This window comes from Lonchura striata, chromosome 3 (assembly GCF_046129695.1).
Source record: "Lonchura striata isolate bLonStr1 chromosome 3, bLonStr1.mat, whole genome shotgun sequence".
In the NCBI taxonomy this organism is placed as follows: Eukaryota; Metazoa; Chordata; class Aves; order Passeriformes; family Estrildidae; genus Lonchura; species Lonchura striata.
The window spans coordinates 35,835,062-35,855,437 of NC_134605.1; the positions used below are offsets into that span (position 1 = coordinate 35,835,062).

The window sequence follows — 20,376 nt, forward strand, 5'->3', positions numbered from 1 at the left end:
CACACAGGCTCTATTACAGGGGAAAGAATCTGTAGGGCTTTTGTATGTGGAAAAACTTGTCAAAGGCAATGTGACAGCATAGTTATGTCAGTCCAACTGCTCCATGATTTATTGTTATATGGGTACCACTCCCATGCAGGTGCACTATGGAGGAAATGCCTCATGCTGCTGCAATCATTTTCAAGGTAAAAGTGGAGCTGATCTGTTAGCATATGAGTCTGCTGTCAACAGGGTCTTGAGCAAGACTTTCCTTTTGCTAAAACTGGGAGGAGACCCTCCAGTCAGTATAGCAGCCTAAAAAGCTCTGAGGAATTACCACCAGTCATAGTATAGCACCTCATTGTCAGTCTCCTGCTTTTCCACACCCATTAGGTATCTTGCTGGGAGTTTTCACTAATACAGCTATTATCTAAAGGACAGCTCTGCCTGGTGCAATTATGCCACTGATGATGCATTTAGGTAATTTTTTTGGTTTTCAGTAGAACTCACTTCAATGCCAAAATACATAGATGTTTGCAAACATCCAAAAATGCTTTCTCAGTCTACAATATCATGGTCCCTGTGCTGGTAAAATAAATGGGAGATACAGTCTGAATCACAAACTGCATGGCCAGATACAGTGTTCTGGAATGTTTAATAAGTTCAGCTTGGTAGTCTCTGGACAGGCAGTTAGCACCTTTCCTCATAGGATGCATTTCAAATGCATAAATAAAATCACCTTTGTTCATTTGAGTCTATGAGTGCAATAGAAGAACAAATCATTCCCTTTGGTTAGTGGTCAGTAACATGAGGATTTCATTGCAACTTGTCAAAAAAGCATAAAAATTAAATGAGACTTCAAATTAAATAGCCCAGAAGGAAGAGGAAGGCTCCAGTGAATTCAGTCTCTTTCTGCAACTGTTCACTCAGACTAGCAGATGTTAAAAGCTCCCTGTAAGGTGTTGGTAGTCTAGCACCACACTGACACTTTTAATATGGATGCTTACAGTCCGTGGTTTTGGCAGATAGAGCTGGATGTTCAGGTCCACTGTACTTCTTATGAAAATTGAATTTTGTTGATATAGGGATGTTTTCCTCCCATACTTACTTGTGCACATTTGTATGGGTCAAAATCTATGAAGGTGTTGATAAAAGCTGTTCTAACACTTTAAAAAGGAAAAGCCAAATTAATAAAGCAACTAACTAACAAATCCTTTTTTCCTTTTCCAACCAAACACAGTAAAATATGAACCTTTGACTATTTCTCATCTGGATGTCAAAGGCTATACACCATGATACCTGTAACATCTTTACAGGTCTTAATTGTCTCCCTTTCAAGTCATGCCAATTCAGAGTGAGACAAATGAGCCCCAGATTCTTTGCTCGTCAACTAACACAGGGGCCTTCTGAGACTGTGGACCCTCTCCCTTCTGATCCAAAACACACTGAATTTTTTCTGCTTGACACTGCTTCACCTGCTAGATGCCCAGTGGCAGATAAGGGAAAGGCCAGTTTGTCTTGCAATGTTTTTCATGCTAACTAGTTATTTTTGAATCCTTACCTGAAAATGTGTTCAGGTTTGTCCTGTATTTTCTACTTGAAGAGTCTGAGCTGCATTCCAGGGCTAGTCCCAAAGCACTGTAGTGGTGTGGAAAGAGTCAGGTTGTGAAGTCTGTGCATCCTGTGAGTTGTCAGCTACTGTTCTGTCAAAACCAAGATTTTTTAAAATAAAATAGTCTGGCTAGTGTTATCTGCAGAAGAAGGCAAAGTTTAGAGCCTTTCTACTCAAGCTGCCTAGATTAATCAAGATGTGCATCCTGGCACATCTCAGCTGGAAACCAGAGGGATTGCTGAGAACAATTCTGCCTTGCTTCTGCATCCTGCTGTGTTGCTGGTGCCACACAGAGCAGGAGCATGAACTTCTTCTGGTTGAGGCAGTCCCTCGTGGGGCTTCTGGGCATGGTGCCTCCAGCAGGGAGTTGAGGGCAGACTGTCGTGATCTCCTCAGAGTTTTCACTGAGGAGCAAAGCAGTTTCTGGTCTCACCTATTTCCGATGCTCACTGTGTTGACAAACCCTACAGACTCTCCTTCCTTCCCTCTTCTTTCAAGTCTCATTTCTCTTGAACCTTCTGGAGGTGCCAGTGAGGAAAGACTGCTTGGGTTTTCTTCTGAGCTCGCTGGGTGGTGGCAGTGTAGCTACAAGGTGCCACAGAGAGCCTGACTGAAGCTGTTAGTGAAGCCCTTTAAAACCTTGCCTGATATTCTGCTAAGCACATTTTTACAGCATGAGTACTCTAGTAGTTTTCTAGTTATAGCTCTGATATTTTGAGCTGCGTTTACTGGGAAATTCAAATTCTTAATTCAGATTTGAAAATCCTTGTGTTCTGATCCATCTCTTAGCAGCCTACCTCCCCAACCACCCCCAACAAGCCAGTAGTGCCACTGGAGTGGGCATCTGGAGTGGTACCTAAACCTGACCCTACAGTCATCAACAAGCACATACGGAAACTGGTGGATGTAAGTATTTGGAACATTACACTGGCCTAAGAGAATGGTAGATTTGATATTTTCATCATTACAATTAATTTCAAGCTTATAATGAGATTGTTATGGTTGGGGTCAATTTCAGACATACCATAACATATTTGAGCCATTCAGAAATACTTATTTTATTCCTGCAGTCAGCAATGGGACTAATGTAAAGAGGTCTGAGTGCAAAGGAGCAGACTTTCAGAAACATCCAAAACCTGGCTGCTGTTGAATAGGTTTGTCTAGCAAATATAAATTCAGTGTGCAAAGTTTAGTTTCTACAGCTCTAGCCACACAGTTCATGTCTGGTAGCAGATAGCTGAAAAGAAAGCAACTCAGAAACAAGGTCTCAGACCTTGTTGGACCATAGGTCCAATGAACTTTTCTTGAAACTCTATTTCTGATTTTGAACTTGCTGTAAGTTTACTGCCCAGAGCATGTTATGTATGGTCAAGATAGCGTTGTCTTGATGTCACTTTAAAAAATGCAGACACAAGGTCATGCAGAATTAGAGCTCCAGTTTAAAAGGTGATGTGTTGTGCTAGGTAATGCAAACAGCACCTCCAGATTCCTTTGCAGAGACTGAACTTTTCTTTCTGCTTTCTATAAGTTAATAAGTATCTCTGAGAGGAACTATTAAATTCTGATTTTGTCTGTGTTACAGATCAATAATTGGGGTCATGTTGTTAAGATAACCTAAACAAACTCTCCAGTTCTCTCACCCAGATTTCAAATATATCTTGTAGTTTACTTTTTGTACATGCCCTTTTTAAAAAATAGTTTAATTTTTCTTCTAATATGGGATGCCAGAAATGCACATGCTGTTCCTGAATTGCCTTTGTCAGGGCCATATGTGTTGATAAAAATTACTCCACATCCAAACCTCTCTTTGATAGCTTGTTAAATAGGAAGTCTGTCAAAATTCCTTAATCTTTCCAGAATGTGCTGGGTGGGAGTTTGTTCCTATAGTTAAGGGAGTTGCAGATCTCCATTCCACAATTTTGGCCTGGTTCAGGACATGTGATTTGAGTTTGACAGAATTAAAACATGGTTTGGAGCTACAATTGTTTTCACTTTGCCAGTATTTGTTGTTTACTTGCTGCTTTGAGTTGTGCTTTTAGCCATTGTTTTTATTACAAGAAGTGTTGAATACTACTTGAGTTTGTGTTTTAGTTCCTTCTTTATGATGTTTTTTTGAGGTCTGCCAATCATCAGTAACAGTCATTTCATAGAAATGGGTTTCATCAGGTTCTTGTTAAAACAAGGATACTACAGATGCCTTTCATGAGTCTCACTATATTGATGTAATGTCTTTATCAACAACATTTTACTCTAATGAAGGACCCTGTACTTCATTATGTGCCTCTCAGGTAGTCATGTTGACTTTGACACTCATTTTTCCCATCAGTATCGCACGTAACTTTAACACCACTTGCACATCTCTGCAAACAGGAAGACAGAATACAGTAGCTCCTTAGCAGCTAAGGAGGGCACCCATCCCTGTATGTGACCTTTAAATTTTATCCAATGTGTTTTTACTTAGTGGTGGATTGGGATGGGTTGATGGAAGAGAATAGTTGTTAGACACAAATTGCTCATGATTGGGGTGTCAAAATATTAGTAAACAAAATAGATTGAAACAGTACTGTGACAGAGGAGAAGTGACCACCTAAAAGAAAAATGAAGCCAAAACCATCTGAAATACTCGTGGGAAATCTGCTGTTGTTTTTGGTTTATTTCTTCCTTTTTTTCATTATTAAAAAGTATACTTAATGAAGCAAAAGGAATATGTCATCACCTGGGGCAAAATTTTAGTGACATTTCCATCAAAGAAGAAAAGTAAAGCAAGAATAATTATATGAATACATGTGGAGGATCATCACTAGATAAATGTTGATGTCAAATTTTCTTTAAAAATCAGCCATTTTTCCAGTAGAGTCCAATAATATGCATAAGGAAAATAAAAGGAAAAAAAACAGATGCAACAGAGCATCTGAATAGCTGACTAAAACATTAGTTTACATGTAATTATAATATTGAAGAAGCTGGTATAGACTCAGGATAAGCTAAATAATAGTACAGGATAAGCTAGATAATAATACAATAATATTTTTTCCTCCCCTCCAGTCTGTCTTTAGGAACTATGATCACAACCATGATGATTATATATCTCAGGAAGACTTCGAGAGTATAGCTGCCAACTTCCCCTTCTTGGACTCTTTCTGTGTGCTGGACAAAGACCAGTAAGCTTGGAAATCTCTTTGTGGTTTTTTTCCCCTTTTCCTCAATTTTAAAATTCAGAAAATACAAATATTGAAGAAACAGCAGCCTCCAAGTTTCTTGTGCCTGACAAGGTTACTGAAAGCCAAATTCTATTATAATTTAAATTCTTATACTCTAGTCAGTTCTTTAAGTGCTAGGTTGGAGTCCTGCTTTATGTGATAATTTAAAAATCATTTATATAGTAACTTCATGACAAATTCCTGCTGGGACTGAGTCAAAACCCTAGAGTACTGTGAAACTGCAGTGGAAATACTCTATCCAGACCAGGCATCAGACTGAAGAAACACATAAGTTCTGTACAGCGCATGGGAAATGAGTGCATGTAGCAGAGAGGGGGTAACAAACACTCTAGAAGGTATATATAGCATCCATTTCCTAGCCAATTTGGCTTGGTAATTCTTGTTATCAATAATTTATTTGAATGTGAAGGCTGGTGGCCAGCCAGAGGTATTACCACTTGTTCTGTGTGAGTAGTAAGTCAAGCTCCTTCATTTAGTGGCCTGGTCTGTGCTCTCATACCACTAACAGGTGAGATAACAAGGTTCAGTGTTACTGTTTAAAGAAATATAAGCACCACAAAGGCTGTAAGGGTTTTTTCCTTCCAGGACTGTTGCAGCTCTTTCAAAGGATATGCTTTGTGTGCAGCTTTCTTTCTGCAATGAGAAAACCCCAAATTTTTCAGTCCTATGAGCAGTGATAGATCTACTCTACTTTTTATTTCTCTTACAGAGATGGTCTTATAAGCAAAGAAGAAATGATGGCTTACTTTCTGAGAGCTAAATCACAGTTTCAGTGTAAAATGGGACCAGGGTTTATTCATAACTTTCAGGAAATGACCTATCTTAAACCAACTTTCTGCGAGCATTGTGCAGGATTTGTAAGTATGATTTTAATGTAGCCTTTAATGTATATGGAGTGGAACTGGCTCCATACACTGCTAATGTCTCTTGGCCAAATAATATCTCATGGTACAGAAGCACAAAACATTTACTCATGTTGTAGCTGTGTATCCAGTTTTGATATAGTGGTTTCTGAAAACTGCCATTTGTAGGAATTTCTGCCAAGGGGGGAAAAATTACATTAGCTAAAGGATGTTAGAGACTATATGAATGGTCTTACTGGTTTAAGTTCTTTAATTTGGCTTGATTTCCCATGTAAACAAGCTCAAGAGAAAATAGATGTCTTGAGCAGAGGATGTAGATGAGGCAAAAGCTGTTCTTTCTTAGGAAATTGCACATGGCAACATAGATATGTTCATAATTCTCTGAATGGCTGTAACAGCCCTAATTTTCCCTGTATTGGATTAACAGATCTTCTAATTTGGTAAAGAAATCAAAAGTGCTTCCAGTAGTTCTGTACAATAAGAATTTTTAGAATTTATTAGTTGTAGTTTTTTTAATTTGCTTTTTCTCTCAGCTGTAACTTACCAGATGTCACTTATAAGAGTGCTCTCTACATATCTGGGAAATGATTTATCTTTTGGACATTTGTGTTGCTTGTAAACCTTCTCTAAGGTTTCCACTTCAAACCAAATGTAGAGAAGAATTACTGTGATATAGAGGTTACTTTAGTGGACACACTTGGCTGAAATCAAATATCCACATTTAGACAGCTAAAGCAGTAAGGGCAGAGGGCCATGTCCTCTGCTTGTGCGTGGCTCACATAACAGGCTGTAAGCTCAGACCCTGTCCCTGCTCTCCAGAACAGATCTGCCTCTGCACTCGGCAGTAACTTTATTCCGTTATCTTTTCCACTAAGCAGTATTCCTTCATGGTTGAAAGTAACAACAGCAGCACTGCAAAGCACAGAAAATATGCCTCCTTTCAGACTTGCTGTGGCTTTCCTGCTCTAGCCCATGCTCCCATTTTCCACTCACTTCTTTTGCAACGTGTCACTTTTGTTTGGATGCTTGAAGCCCCTATCGCAACCGCTGCCGCTGATTAATGCCACGGGGAGGAAGGAATCCCACTTATTTCCACTAGAGCTGCAAGAGCTCTGGTGGTGACATGGCCAGTGCTGAGTAGGAGCGTGCTGGTGGGTCTGGAGCTGACAGCTCCAGCAGACCCGTGGGGCAGGGACAGCCACTGGCCTGAGCCCATTGTTCCAGGCTGCCTTGGGAAGACGTCATGGTGTCCGTGACACTCAGTGTGTGTTTGGGAGGTTTCCACAGCAAAGCAAGGCCCAAGGACTGCCCTGAAATGTCCTCTCCTGTAGATATTTTTCTCCTGCATCAATTTGCTAATTGGCCGTTGTTAGATTTTTCACGTCTCCCTGATTACATCCAGTGCAGGAATACAAAAGAGTAAGGGGTTGTACAGGAAATAGAAATAAGGTCATTTTTCCTGTCAGCTAACTGAAGTCATTGGCATTGTTCTGTGGATGAGTTGGACTGATAGGACAGGAACCAGCTACAGAATATGCTGCACATTTGTTCTTCATTTCAGGGCTACTCATCCACGGGTGGAAACATAATTTCAAACCTATGCACTGATTCACAGTCAAAATAATGTGCACTGACCATACAGCAGGATAAATTGACATGACAGTGCAATGCACACAATGCTACAAACTTTGAAGGTCAAGCTAAGACCTAATGCCATTAAGCAGCACAAAGTTGATATGCCCATGGCCAGTCACAGTTCCGTCCCAAAATTTGAGTTGCACCATGTGGCAGGATAGGTGACCGGCCATCCTGCTAAGCTTTATAATCTGAATTTGCACAGATCCTCTTACCTTGGAGCTGGCTCAAGCCAGTTTTGCAGCAAAGCTGTGTCAGACACACTCAAAACTTTAGGTCAGAATTCATGACATGACACTTCAGCTAAGCTTCCACTGCAGTGTGTAATTACAACAGTGGTGCCAAATTTGAGTGGGAAGAAGGTACAGAGATAAGAAGGTGAGAAGGGAGGAGAGAGATCTTAAGTGGGAACAGATTAGAGCTTAAATTAAATAAGTAAAAATCCATGTCTCTTAAAGTGATCCTGTGAAAGAGATCTGGGAAAATAGGTCATCTCTGCTCTTTCAAGGGGGACTGGGGTGCTTCCCTGTCACTGCCTGAGCACAGCAACTGTGATCACTGTGCACATATATGGCATTAGCAAAAAAAGAATAAGACACAGGCCTTCTATGGACCCAGCTCCCACTGTTGTCCTTTCTATTCTTTTGTTCACCATTCTTCAACCTTGTCCAGTCTATTTCTGCTCTCTCCAGAGCCCCATTTTTGCTTGCTACTTCTTTTGTGTAGTGTGTGGGGTAGTTTTAATTTCACCCAGAATCTTTCTATCCTGTTTATTTTACTCTTTCCTTTGTATTCTGAATGATCTTCATCTCTTCCTTTAAACCTTTCTTTAATGACCATATTCACCCCCTGCTTTCTGTGCATGAATACTTATAAATCTGGTGAGGAGATGCACGCAGTTTCAGTTGGCTGAATGTGCTCACTTTCTCTGCTGAATGAGTTCAGGAAAAATAAACACCAAGGTCCTCAGTTTTTTTCCTTTTATGCTGGTTAGAAAACCTGCCCCTTCCTCTCACTGCCTCTCAAGAGTGGAAATGCTTGTTTTTATAATGCTGCAGCTGTAGATACGGTGCTTCTGAGTACATAGAAAACAATTTACTAGGGAGTTTCCCTCTTTCCAAGCAATCCTGCTCATGTGGCAGTGAAAGCTTCCCAAAACTGGGACCACAAACACTGGCCCTTGGATGTTTAGCATTTAGTAGTTGCAAGTGTATGTCAACAAGAACAGCTTCTGAGGGAAGGCAAAGATGGAATTTAGTAGCTTTTCTGCCTGTTTCATTCTTCATCTGTTTGGGTTGGATTTTTTTTAAGTTGGAAAAGGCAGGTGCACAAATCAGATTGCTACGGCTAGGCATGTTGGCAACCAGTATGGGAACCAAGAACCTAGCTTTTATCCCAAGTGGTGTTTTCTTCTGCTGTGCTTGAATGTTACGGGTCAGTGATGTATCTGGAGAATGGATGTACACAGGAAATTCTCCTGCAGATAACATGAAGGGAGCCTAGAAGCAGAATGTGCTCTGCTGTTTTCACTAAGCTTGATATGATAGCACATTTTAATCCATTCCTGGAAGCAAAAGTCATCTGTGTGTCTGCTTCTCTGGCAGTCCCATTACTACAAGTAAGTAGCAGAAGTAAGGGAAAAGCCACACAAGCCTTATCACAAATAGAGGGGGAGGTCTGCCTGACAGGAAGGGTGTTAAGAGCAGTTGCATCCTGTTTGTGTTTTTGTAGCCATTGGTACTTCCTCGTTGTGACCTTGTTTTCCTTCCAGCTTTCTTTTCTAATTCCTTGACGTTCTTTTGTCTTTCTTTGCAGCTCTGGGGTATAATCAAACAAGGCTACAAATGCAAAGGTAAATAAATATTACAAGGATTTTTTTCAAGCTATTGGTGGTAGGTTTAAGAACAAGATAGTCAACCATACCTTTAACTAAAATGGTATATGTTCAAACACATCCTGCATCTACATTTGGTATTGTCCACGAGCAGTGACTGCTGGCACACTATGAAGTTTCACTGCATTACAATGCACTTTACTATATTAGAATGCAGTAGGAATGCACAGATTCTTTGAGATAAAGGTCCAGAGCAGCCACTGACTCCATAAGCTGCCACTTTCTACCAGTAAAGACTTTGTAAATTGGAAAACCAAGTATTCTTATCCTAACATGGAGACATCCTAACATGAGATTCAGGTCAGGAAAAAGTCTGCTGGCAAACAACAAACTGTTGTTTGTATATCCATGTACATCCATGTGCCTGTAGTGAAGTCTACATGCAATAAATATTTCTCTATTTCTAGGCTGAGCTAGAAATAAAGAAATATTTAATTCTTAGACTGCCCAGCAGATCTTACTGCAAAATCTTCTTCAGACATTCAACTCATAAAAAATGCTAGAGCTCTTACATCCCTCTCCTTTGCCTTCATAAAATACTTAATTTCTTATGTACTACTTGTATCATATTAAGCAGGTCAGACCAAAAAGGGCATTACAGTGGTCCTCATTGGCTGTAAAATCCTGGACTTATTTATTTCTCAAGCAGCCCAACTCTGGCTGAAGGGCACTGTTGATTTTCATAGCTGTAGCTACATCTCAGTTATTCAAAGGGGAAGATTCACATTTGCACTCTTTCCACTGAGTCTTACATAGACTCCAAGGAAAAGGATAAAGAATTTGCAGTAATTTTTTTTTTAGGCTACACCATACTCTGTGTCTCTCCAGCCACAAACTTCTCTTCCTCAGAGTGCAATGGGGAAAATGTCCATGGCTAAATCAATATATGTAATTCAGATTCCTGATTAATGTCAGGAATAATAATTCCTGATTACTTGAAATTCCTTGATAATTCCTGATTACTGTCATCTTAGAAACTTTGAAAGGGCTGGTTGCTGTCTATAGTTTTACTGGTAGGATGAGGAAAGGAAGGGAAAGTTTTGTCACACTGACCTGTAAACTCAATCTGAAATCTGAAAGTTTGAGCTTCTGTCCTGCATCACTGCCTGTAGCAGTGGCCCAGTGGAGACTGAGCAAAAGTGGTTCTGTAAAGTCAAAGTTACAGGCAATGAAGCATGAAATTAGGAGAGCAAAGCTGCTCAAATCCTGCACTGGTCAACTGGTGTGACGGTGCCTGCCTTTTGTTGCTGCAGCTACCAGCTGCTCTGTGTTCCAGCATCACTGCAGTGTGACACCCATTAGGGATGAACTCTGCCTTTAACACAGAGCTGTCATCCTCAGTTTGAACACAGCAGGGGGAGGGAGGGAGTTCCTCCTTCCAGGCCTGCTGCTTACCCCAGCACTGTGAGTAACGAGATAAAAGTTAGACTGCATGGTCTGCAAGTGATAGAAGGAGTCCTGCACTTCAAGAGAGATCTTTTGTATGTGAGGGAGTGTGTTACCTTTGAGGCAGAGAAAGCCAGAGCTGGGCATGGACTGCTGCATTAGTCGTATGAACAAGGTGTTGTTAGAAAGCAGAACTCTCACCCATCATGCAGCACTGCTGCCCTGAGCAGAGTGGTTCCTACAGCAGAGCTGCAAATGCAGGACCTTGACAATGCTCATCTAGAACAAAATGTTGGGCTATGGAGCAGCAACAGAGAAATAAGGGAGATGGGAATTTTTAAACAATGAAAAAGAATACAGAGAGCAAGACAGTGTTTGGGGCACATGCTCCACCCTTCAGTCCTTTCTTGCATATAAGATTCATACTCCAGCCATACTTCAGATAAATGTACCTAATGATGATGTATCCACAGTGATTTAAATCCCAGCAGAGGCCTGGAGTGCAGGAACTCAAAAAGTCTTTTCTGAGTATATGATACACTTCCACAGAGCTCATTCATGTGCTAATGTTGTTTGCTGAGCTACTTAGAGTAGTTTCAACCTACAGTAGTCTACACTGACCTCCAGCAGTCCTTCCAGATGTTCAGGGTGTGGATGCTCTGGTGTCTTCTAACCAAACCTGTTTACTATAATGGGCCCTGCTGGGTCAAATAAAAGCCAGCCAAATAAATAACCCCCACTCTTGGGGAGACTCATGCAGTAGAGCAGAAGTTTTATGTAGGGCATACACAGGATCATATCATTCCACATCTCTTCCTTGAGACTATTTTATGATTAAAATATTATCCTTCCTCTTCTCTTTTGCTGCCATTTTTCTACTAATGGCTGTCATGGAAATTATCAATTTTTTTTGTAATGCACTTCACACCAAATGATCCATTTTTGTAACATCCTTCACACCTTCTTGTCAAACTTTTTTGTTCCTTCAAAGTCCTTTCTTGGTATCTGCCTGCTGATAGCCCTGAGAGATTACCAGATAGTTGTGGCTTTCCATTTGATGATTTGACAATTTCTTTTTTTACAGATTGTGGTGCCAACTGTCACAAGCAATGCAGAGACCTGCTTGTGCTGGCTTGCAGGAAATTTTCCAGAGGAACTTCAGTAGGTAGCAACCATGGGTCTCTGCCTAGCAGTCCATCTCTGCCTCCAGGTAAGAACAGTTTTCCTCCTATTTTAAACCATTTCTGGAATCCTCTCTAATGGCCAGTATTCTTGCTGCCATTTTTAATTTTCCCTTTGTATCAACACACAAAGCAACACCTGTCCTTTTTGCTGCACTATGGCTTGTGTTCACTCCTCAAATTACAACATCCTTTTCTCCAGTGATGGCCTTAGTGTCCTGCCTAAGGCTCACTACCCTCTTACTGGCACCCCTATTCCAGCTGAAAAGAAATGAAATTATATTTCTCCTTTTTTGTCACTTAGGAGGAAGGAGACATAGGGCACAATTCTAGCACTGTCTTACCCCCTGAGCATGCAGATGGTGAGGCAATAAGATCTGTGCACACAGTGTCAGAAACAGTTTCCAAGCAGCATATAAATATTAATAATTAGAGCACTGCTTCATTCCCCACCCTCCCCCAGAATACTTAAACAAAACAATTCCACTCTCTCTTTCAGTCCAAGATGAAGTATTTGAATTTCCTAGCGTTGCTGCAGAACACCAGGACCTTGATGGCAGAGCTATCACCCTTGTCACTGGCTCTTCACAGAAAATTTCTGTGCGTCTGCAGCGGGTGACCACCAGCCAAGCAACACAGACAGAGCCACTCTGGCATGAGCCAGGTTGGAATGATTCAGGGTCCCACACTTTCCCCAAAATGAAGTCCAAATTCCATGGAAAAGCTGGGAAGAACAAAGGCTTTGCAAAGTGGGAGAATGAAAAGCCCAGCATGCAGGCTGATGTAGAGCTAGAAGCTGAGGCCCCACAAGATATACAGGATCATAATGGAATAGAAACTCTCCCAGAAAGACAAGACTCCAAGGTGAGTTCCAAAAGAAGCCAAAACAGTTTAAAATCTGCTAAAGTCTGAAGTCTCATAAGGTTATTTGATGTATTTCAGGATGCTTTTTCATTCAAATTTGTCATTGCTTCTTGCACAAGAGTCACTTTCAGAAGAATGCTAAATAATCCATAGATCCTTGTTTTCTACACTGCACTACACGTGTACTATGACACTGTAACTGGCAGTTTGGGTTCTGGTGTCAGTATGTGCTTTTTAGTAGTTGGGTAATTCTCATTTTGAAAGCCATTAAAATAAACTGGTGGATATCTGGCCACCTTCTGTGCTGTTGTACCCTTGCACTGCACAGTTCAGGGCTCCATGAGAGACTCACAACAATTACCATTCTGACAAATATAGGAGTCCAGGCCAGGGTACTGATCTGATGTCTCTTGCTGTCATCCATAAAGTTTATACTTCCAAAGCCTCGTGCTTTTATTGACCATCTCTGTCAGCACATAAATGCTTATTTTCTTCTGCTTACAGGATAGCTGATTGCGCACCCTGAAGCACAGAAAACTAAAGATGACAACTACAGCAAGTGTTGATGGACGGTCACAGACCACATTTGGCCATAAGGGGTGTTCCCATACCTCATTCTTTTAAACCCAACCATTGCCCTGTTTTCTTAGCTGAAAGGTGTTATAAGGCACTATTTATTTTCTCACGAGTAAGCCATTTCGATGAACATTGCACAGCCACAGCAGAACAGATCTCTGTGCTCAGTGTTTTCTTTTGTATGACTTCTGTGGAAACTTCCTCTACATGCCAGTGAGGATATATTCGGCCTTCTTTAAATGCACTGCATCATTTCAGTATGTCTGCCAGCAACAGCAGTGGTGAGGACAGAAGCCAAGCATCCAAGTTTGTTCAATAACACCCCTTTCCTGAGGCTTATAATGATCATTTAAGGAAAGAAGTAGGTGTGTGTGTTGATTAAATCTCAAACAAAAATCTCTCACAAAGTCCTCTATACTGAAATTCTTTATGCACCTGGAGTTTTGAATTTTGGCCATGTTTACATTGCTACAGTGAGCATGTTGGTGTTCAGCACAGTGATATTGGTTCCCAGACTGGGGATCCTTCAAATAGGCAGCAGCTGGCTGAGACTGAAGAAAATCCAAGACACTATGTGTTTTTCTGGCTATATCTTTGCCAGCACTAATTATGGTAACAGTAGCATGCAATAAACACTTTAGTTTTGAGTGTGTGTGTGTTTGTGTCTGTGTATCTATGTGGATGTGGTACTTTTCTCTGGTTAGAAAGCTGTACATGTTAAGACTAAATGTTCTGAAGAGCAATCTCCAAATCAGCAGATTGCTAAGGTAGGATCTAGCACCTGAATTATAATGGTCTGGTTTGAAGTTTCATTTCCCAAAACTGTTAAGTTATTGAAAGAGGACAGTGTTCATCTGGAAAAAGAGAGAGAAACAAAACACAAACCTGAAAAACTGGCACACATGTTAGTCTTCTTATCCCATCTCCCCAGGGGGTGGGTGTGTGCAGATGTAGCACACACTCTGATATAACACCTAGTTGTAAGATGTAGCACAAAATTCAAGTTATTGCACCCTTCAACATGTTATAAGCCTTCAAGATAAGAGTACTTTCATAGACTTCCCTAATGCAAAACTTACAGCTGCACTCCTCTGTGTTAATTTGACTGTAAACTGCACTGGGACTACATGATACCCACCCAGGTTTGCATCTCGCATCCTGCAGGTTTGTTTTCCAGCACAACCAGCAATAGTAAATATGTGGAGATAAAACCGTTCTCTTTACTGTTGTAAACTCAAGAGGAATAAGTACGGGCTTCCAAACTGGGAATGAGGGCCAGAAGCAACACTTCATTCTTATACTTCAGCGGGCAAAGCACAAGCATTAGCAAAAGCATGGTCTTTATTTCCTGTGGCGGGTCAGCTGACAGGTCACAGCCAGCTGGCCATACAGCTACCGTTACAGCTCACTGTTACAGCTCACGGCTGGCTCACCGTGAAAATGGTGTGGCGGAGAATTTGAATAGAGAAATTTGGTTACTGTTGATGGATCTGTTGAGATAAGCCTCTTAATGCTCTATAAATGAAATGTTCATGAGCAACTTCATTTTTAACATCACATAGTTTTGATCAGCATTTAGTCTGTAAACCTCAGCTCATTTCTTGCAGGCTTTTAAAAGTTATTTGTAGTCCTTGACTTACTCATCTCATCAATAAATCTCTTGCAAGCCTGGTAGCTTCAGTCAGTTATATGCTAACCTCAGCAGCAGTTGCAGTTCAAGGATAGTCTGCAGGCTCACACAACTGATCCTGCTAAGCAAAATACTGCAGCCTCCAAGGAGAATCACAAAATCATTAAGGTTTGAAAAGACCTTATCCTAGTTTAGGGCAAATTTGGGGAAAACCCTCTGGAAGGAGCCCCCAGAAAACAAATCCCCACGGCCCCTCCCCACCCACCTGGTTCAGGAAAAACAAATTTCTGTGAGAGAAGTGGAAAAGAACCTGTTTATTTAACAAACAAAGCACTCCCCAGCACCAAAGAAAATGACAACACCAGATGACAACAAAACTCTTTCACCACTCTGAAGATATGAACAAATCCAGAAAGTCTTTCCTGGGAGTGGTCGCCTGGGTCTGGACGCTGGGGATTGCTCTCCTTCACTGGGGATGGCTGCTGCAGATCACGAAATGCAGGCTCTGGGTGTTCCTCAGTGTTTCCAGGTCCCAGTCCAGAGCAGGATGGATGGTATTCAGGAAAAGGAAAGGAAAGGAAACAGTCCAGGGAAAGATTTGGACTGCTTAGTTAAACTAGCTAGGAAGCAAAGGCAAAAGCAGAAGCAAGCAAAGCAAGCAAGCAAGCAAGCACCAGCCTTTTCTAGACTGCAGACCATGGGGGGAGGTGAACCGGCTGATAACAAGGCAAAACAAACCTTCACTTTCAGAGTCAGTTCTGAAAGCACAGAACATAATATCAAACATAAACAGAACACACGATTGGAGATACAAACACCATAACATCACCCTTGGACAGACCTCTAAGATCAGCAAGTCCAACATTTGACTTCACCTTGTCAACTAAACCATGGGACTAAATGCCACATCCAGTTGTTTCTTGAACACATCCAAAGAGGATGACTCCACCACCTCCCTGGGCAGTCCATTCCAATGCTTAACAACCCCAACCATGAAGAAATTCTTCCTGAAATTGAAAAGGATTAGGTGAAAATTTCAAGCACCTGGTACAGCTGGAAACCCTTTGCTACAGGCATTTAAGGAAGGGGAGCACAGAGTGTATTGTTGGCAGTAAGTGTTCATGGCCTTTGAAAAGAAGAAAGACACTGGGTAGAAATGCAGCCTTTTTTTTTTTTTGTGCACACACACCCCTCACTGCCCAAGAAGCAATAGATTTCTTAGACAGTGTAATAATATATTTTGAAAAGCATTCATAGGCTGTTTACAGAATGTGGATCTCCTAGTTCCACAAGAATCTGACTAGAGAGAGCTGACAGGGCTTGAACATTTTTAGAAGTTGATGTAAGATGAGGTTTTTGGGGTTTTTTTTTTTGCTGTGGGGAGACCTGAATATACAAAGCGTAGAAAATCTTTTTCTTATTTCAAGTGGTCATCTTTTTCTGAACAGGGGAAAGACTTTACTTCACAAAACCAATTTTAGTTTCCCAATCTAGGCAAAGGAACAAAGACTTTATTGTTCACTCTCTCTAACTTAAGAAAATGCAGAAAGCATCAGCCATCAGAGTTCCTGCCTGATCTGTGTGTCTTTGCTGGTCTTGGTGAAATCCTGCCTGCTAGAAGTACAGCAATTCCAGGAGAGTGTCCAGGAGAAAGTGTGTCATAATGACAAGAATGCTGGATTAATGAATTAGCTAAAGTCAGATACAATCCCAAATGATGCTGGATACTTCCACCCCATCCACTCTCTCTTGTCTCATGATCTTTTAAAAAACATGGGGGGAGACTGAGGGATTGTTTAAGAAACAGACTCTCCAAAACACCACAGTGGAAAGAAAGAAGATTATGTCAAACCTTATTTACAGCTTGATCTGCAAATGCCAAAAAATACAAGCAATAAGAGTAGGTGAAAAATACAAGTGCTTGGACAGACCATGTAAGAGATTATTTGGTTGTTTGAGCCAAACCCAGTAGGACTTTCTGTGCTTATTTAAAACCTCTGCAAAGCCTCATGTTGCACATAAGGGAGCTTCAGCTTTGCTTCCAACTTTATGGAGTAGCCCTGAGTGCTTCTTAAGGAGTCAGAGAGACATCTGGCTCCCTCAGAGGGAAATGCAAAGTCAGGTTTGAACCCCACCTCTCTCCTCTGCTCTGAACATCCCCAGAGTCTTGCCCTCCTCTACCCCCTACCCCCAGTTCTACTCAGCTTTTGGGCTTTAAAAGAATAAACTCAGCTTTACAAAGAAATATCTTCCTAGACAGAAGGTATCTTCTCAGAGGCACCTTCTTCAGGCAGGTGAAGTCTTGGGCAGGGAGAATATGCTTGCTGATCAGAACTAGTCTGAAGCATGGATTTTCCCCAGCTGGGAAAGTTGAGCCATATCCCTTTCAGTACAGCAGATCAACTGAGCTGCAGAGCAAGGTTGGGGGCAGCCATTGCCTAAAATTTTACATTTTTCCCAAATTAAACAGCATGTCACCTCTGTGGACTGTTGTTCAAGGACTCCTCTACATGCCTTATGTGCCCCCACAAGGTCTTCCTCATGGGAAGCCTGGAAGCCTTTGGCTGAGATGGCCTGAGCAGCCTTGGACACTGGTTCTAGAAGCTTTAGGCATCTGGGAAATAGATTTCACAAGAAAGAAGGCTGCATGTGAAGTATACTGGACAGAGGCTGGGAAAAAAACAAAACAAAACTCACCAAAAAGAGAGAACAAGTAACAAGACAAAGAGTAAATGCAGGAACAAGTACACTCTTTCTCTATGTGACACGAGGGAAGGAAGGAGGGAAGGAAGGAGGGGGTTTTGTAGAGGCAGGAGAAACAAGGTTTTGTTTGTTTTGTGACTATTATAGCCACAAAGAAAATCTAATCAAGGTTTCCTTCCTTCAGCATCAGCCCGCTAACTGGTGAACATCTATACAGCACAAAAAATAGTTCCAAGTACTTCTCAAGAAAGCCTTGAAAAAAGAGCTGGCAGGGTCATTGCAGAAATGGATGCAACTTTGGAAAAAAGTTTTTGCGTTATCAGCACTGATCTGGATTTTCAAAATAAGCACTGCAGCCAACAGGGTAAATTCAATGGAAAAATCTGTGCGCTGAACTTTAAAGTGCTGTTTACAGCCACAGACAATCTGGTCCTAGGAGACAGAAAAGCCATCAGCAAAGGGCTACTGCTGGGGCTGTGTGAAATTTAGCCAAAAAGTCTGCTTTTGCCATGAGTGGAGCTAATGCCGGAAAGTTTAAAGAGGCCTTTATCACCTTCATCTCTGCTTCATGTGTGAAAACAAGTCATGACCTTCCACCTGCCCACAGCGTAGGCAGACTCCCTCTTTCTTTGGTTTTACAATAGCGTTTTCCTACTTTTTGTACTTGTTTTTCTTTCCTCTGTTGTGGGAAAGGCCCACGTGGACAAGAGAGGAAATTACTGGACAATAAAAGGGAAACAATGACACTGACAGCAGTCAGAGCTATAAAAAGCACCAAGTAAACACAAAGGAAAAATATTTTTTCCCTTCTACCCTTGTTTGTCAAGCCATTAGAGGTGTGACCTATTTTCAGCCAAAGAGGGGAGAAGGCAATGTTTACAGCTGGTAATAACACTTGCTTTTTCAGACTGTGTCCCCTTGAAAAGTCATAACCTGAAGCAAGCACGCACGTGAGTATGCTGAGAGCCTGCACAGGGGAAACACCTTGGTATACTGCTCTCCAATCACAAAACTGCTGTGACTCTAATCTAAGGGTTTGCTAGAAGGCTGATAAAGCAAACTTGGAGTTCACCATGAGCCGGCTTGTTTGGGACTGATAAATCATGCTCAACACCTTAGAAGTGCATTGATACATCTGTACCATTCCTGTTGTCCAGGGAAAACAGAAGTTCAGAGAGAGCCTAACAGTCAACACCTGGATTCTCTCCTGCAGACTAAATGTGGCAGAACTAAGACTAAATTATGTGCAATAAAAAGGTGTTTGAGGGCTTTGTTTGCAGGCCTTCATTAGCCTAACAGGGAACTGAATTAACTTCTAGTACCACAAGAATTGACAAAAGCCTTTTGGACACTCAAAAGTCTGAAAATCCCAGTGAGAATCTTTATTCCCCACTGCATTCTTGCCGCTTCAGCAGTTTTTCATTTCCTAGGTGCATAACCTGTCACAGGGAGTACTCCTACATCACAGGACTTTTCAAGCTCCAAAGACTTCTTGTAACTAACTACTGCCATGAATCTTGCTTCCCTTCTCGCCAGTCCTATCTTAGATACTTGGCTGGTAAGTCTCTAGGTTCTAATTGAGCCTGGGCTTGGTTGGGGCACTTGCCACTTTCCTCAATTCAGATGCAAATAATAGTTTCATGGAGACAGCAAGCCAAAACCTTAAGGCAGGTTACCCACATGCTCTGGCCTTGAAGAGCCCCTCTGGTGCCATCAGCCATCATGGTACATCACCATGGAGCTGCACAGTTCAGGATTTTGGCTGCTGAAGTAGAGGACTCTCATCAAGTGAGAGATTACCAGCCAGCTAAGGAGAAATCTACTCAGGGAACAGCTACAAGCCAAAAGGCTCTCTGGGGTGAGTTATGTATGGTGCAAAGCTCAGTTTGACCCACTTTCCCTTGTTGTTACTCACATCTTTTCCTCAGACCTGCAAGGAAAACCCAACTATGACTACAGTGCATATGGATCATGGTATTCCAAGTCAGGTAATAATGCACCTGGTGTGGGAAGCAAGTGTGCCCCTCTCTCCCCATAGTTATGTTACTGCACAGTGACAATGCTTGAGAGACAGTGATCCTAACCCAGGGAATGGAAAGTGAGTGCAAGTAAAGCCTTTAGGAAACAAAAGCTGCTAGAGAAAAAAAGGCAGCTGTAAAAAACAGAACAAGATGTCTACAGCTTGTGGGAGAAGAGTGGCAAGAACAGGAAGGCCAAGAGGAAGAACACTTGCTTACTTGCCTTTTTCATCTGCTGGAGTCTGCTTTTGATCATGATGTACAATGAAATCAAGCCATGTATATCCAATCCACCACAGTCTAATAATATCCACAACCCATCTCTCCTCTCCCAGCTTCTATTTAAGAGATTCCTCCCAGTGCAGCAGTGCAGAAATGGTGTTTAGAAAACAGTAAATATAAGAGCACCATACAGAGAATAACAAAGCAGTGGCTGTTTGCTTCAATTAATCAAAGCTGCTCTCTTCACATACACAAAGCTTGTTTTCTCTGGGGAACAAAGAAGTCACAGAACACTAGAAGGAAACAATAGAGTAAGGAAAAACAACAACAGCTGGCAGAAGCAAAGTGTTTTCTTTCCTGTTGGAAGAGTAAGGCCTCCTGGTTTTGACTTCTGATTTTTTTTTTTTTTTAAACTTTCCCCCTCAAACAGGAATAAATTGGGACTTGGCTTACCCCAAGTCCTGGAAGAGAAAGGAGGAGAAGCAACATATTTTGATGAGAAAAAGCTATCTGGAAGGGGAAGCTCCTACCCCACCTCAGCATCAATTCACCATGTCACAGCGTGCAAAGGTGAGACTCCACTGCAGCAACA

General features: G+C 41.6%; 1 protein-coding gene across 4 annotated transcripts in view; it reads left to right on the forward strand.

Moving 5' to 3' along the window:
• Window positions 1-13,858, forward strand: part of RASGRP3 (RAS guanyl releasing protein 3) — a 58,288-nt gene extending 44,430 nt beyond the window's left edge. For 3 of the 4 annotated variants that reach the window (XM_077782062.1, XM_077782064.1, XM_077782061.1), the window contains 7 exons: window positions 2,381-2,497; window positions 4,637-4,752; window positions 5,522-5,669; window positions 9,126-9,162; window positions 11,675-11,800; window positions 12,271-12,635; window positions 13,140-13,858. In XM_077782062.1, the coding sequence (XP_077638188.1) occupies window positions 2,381-2,497; window positions 4,637-4,752; window positions 5,522-5,669; window positions 9,126-9,162; window positions 11,675-11,800; window positions 12,271-12,635; window positions 13,140-13,148 (918 nt within the window). In that variant the 3' untranslated portion in view covers window positions 13,149-13,858. The remainder of the gene's footprint in view (window positions 1-2,380; window positions 2,498-4,636; window positions 4,753-5,521; window positions 5,670-9,125; window positions 9,163-11,674; window positions 11,801-12,270; window positions 12,636-13,139) is intronic. The other variant, XM_077782063.1, reaches the window with a different exon arrangement.
• Window positions 13,859-20,376: the final 6,518 nt, after the last annotated feature.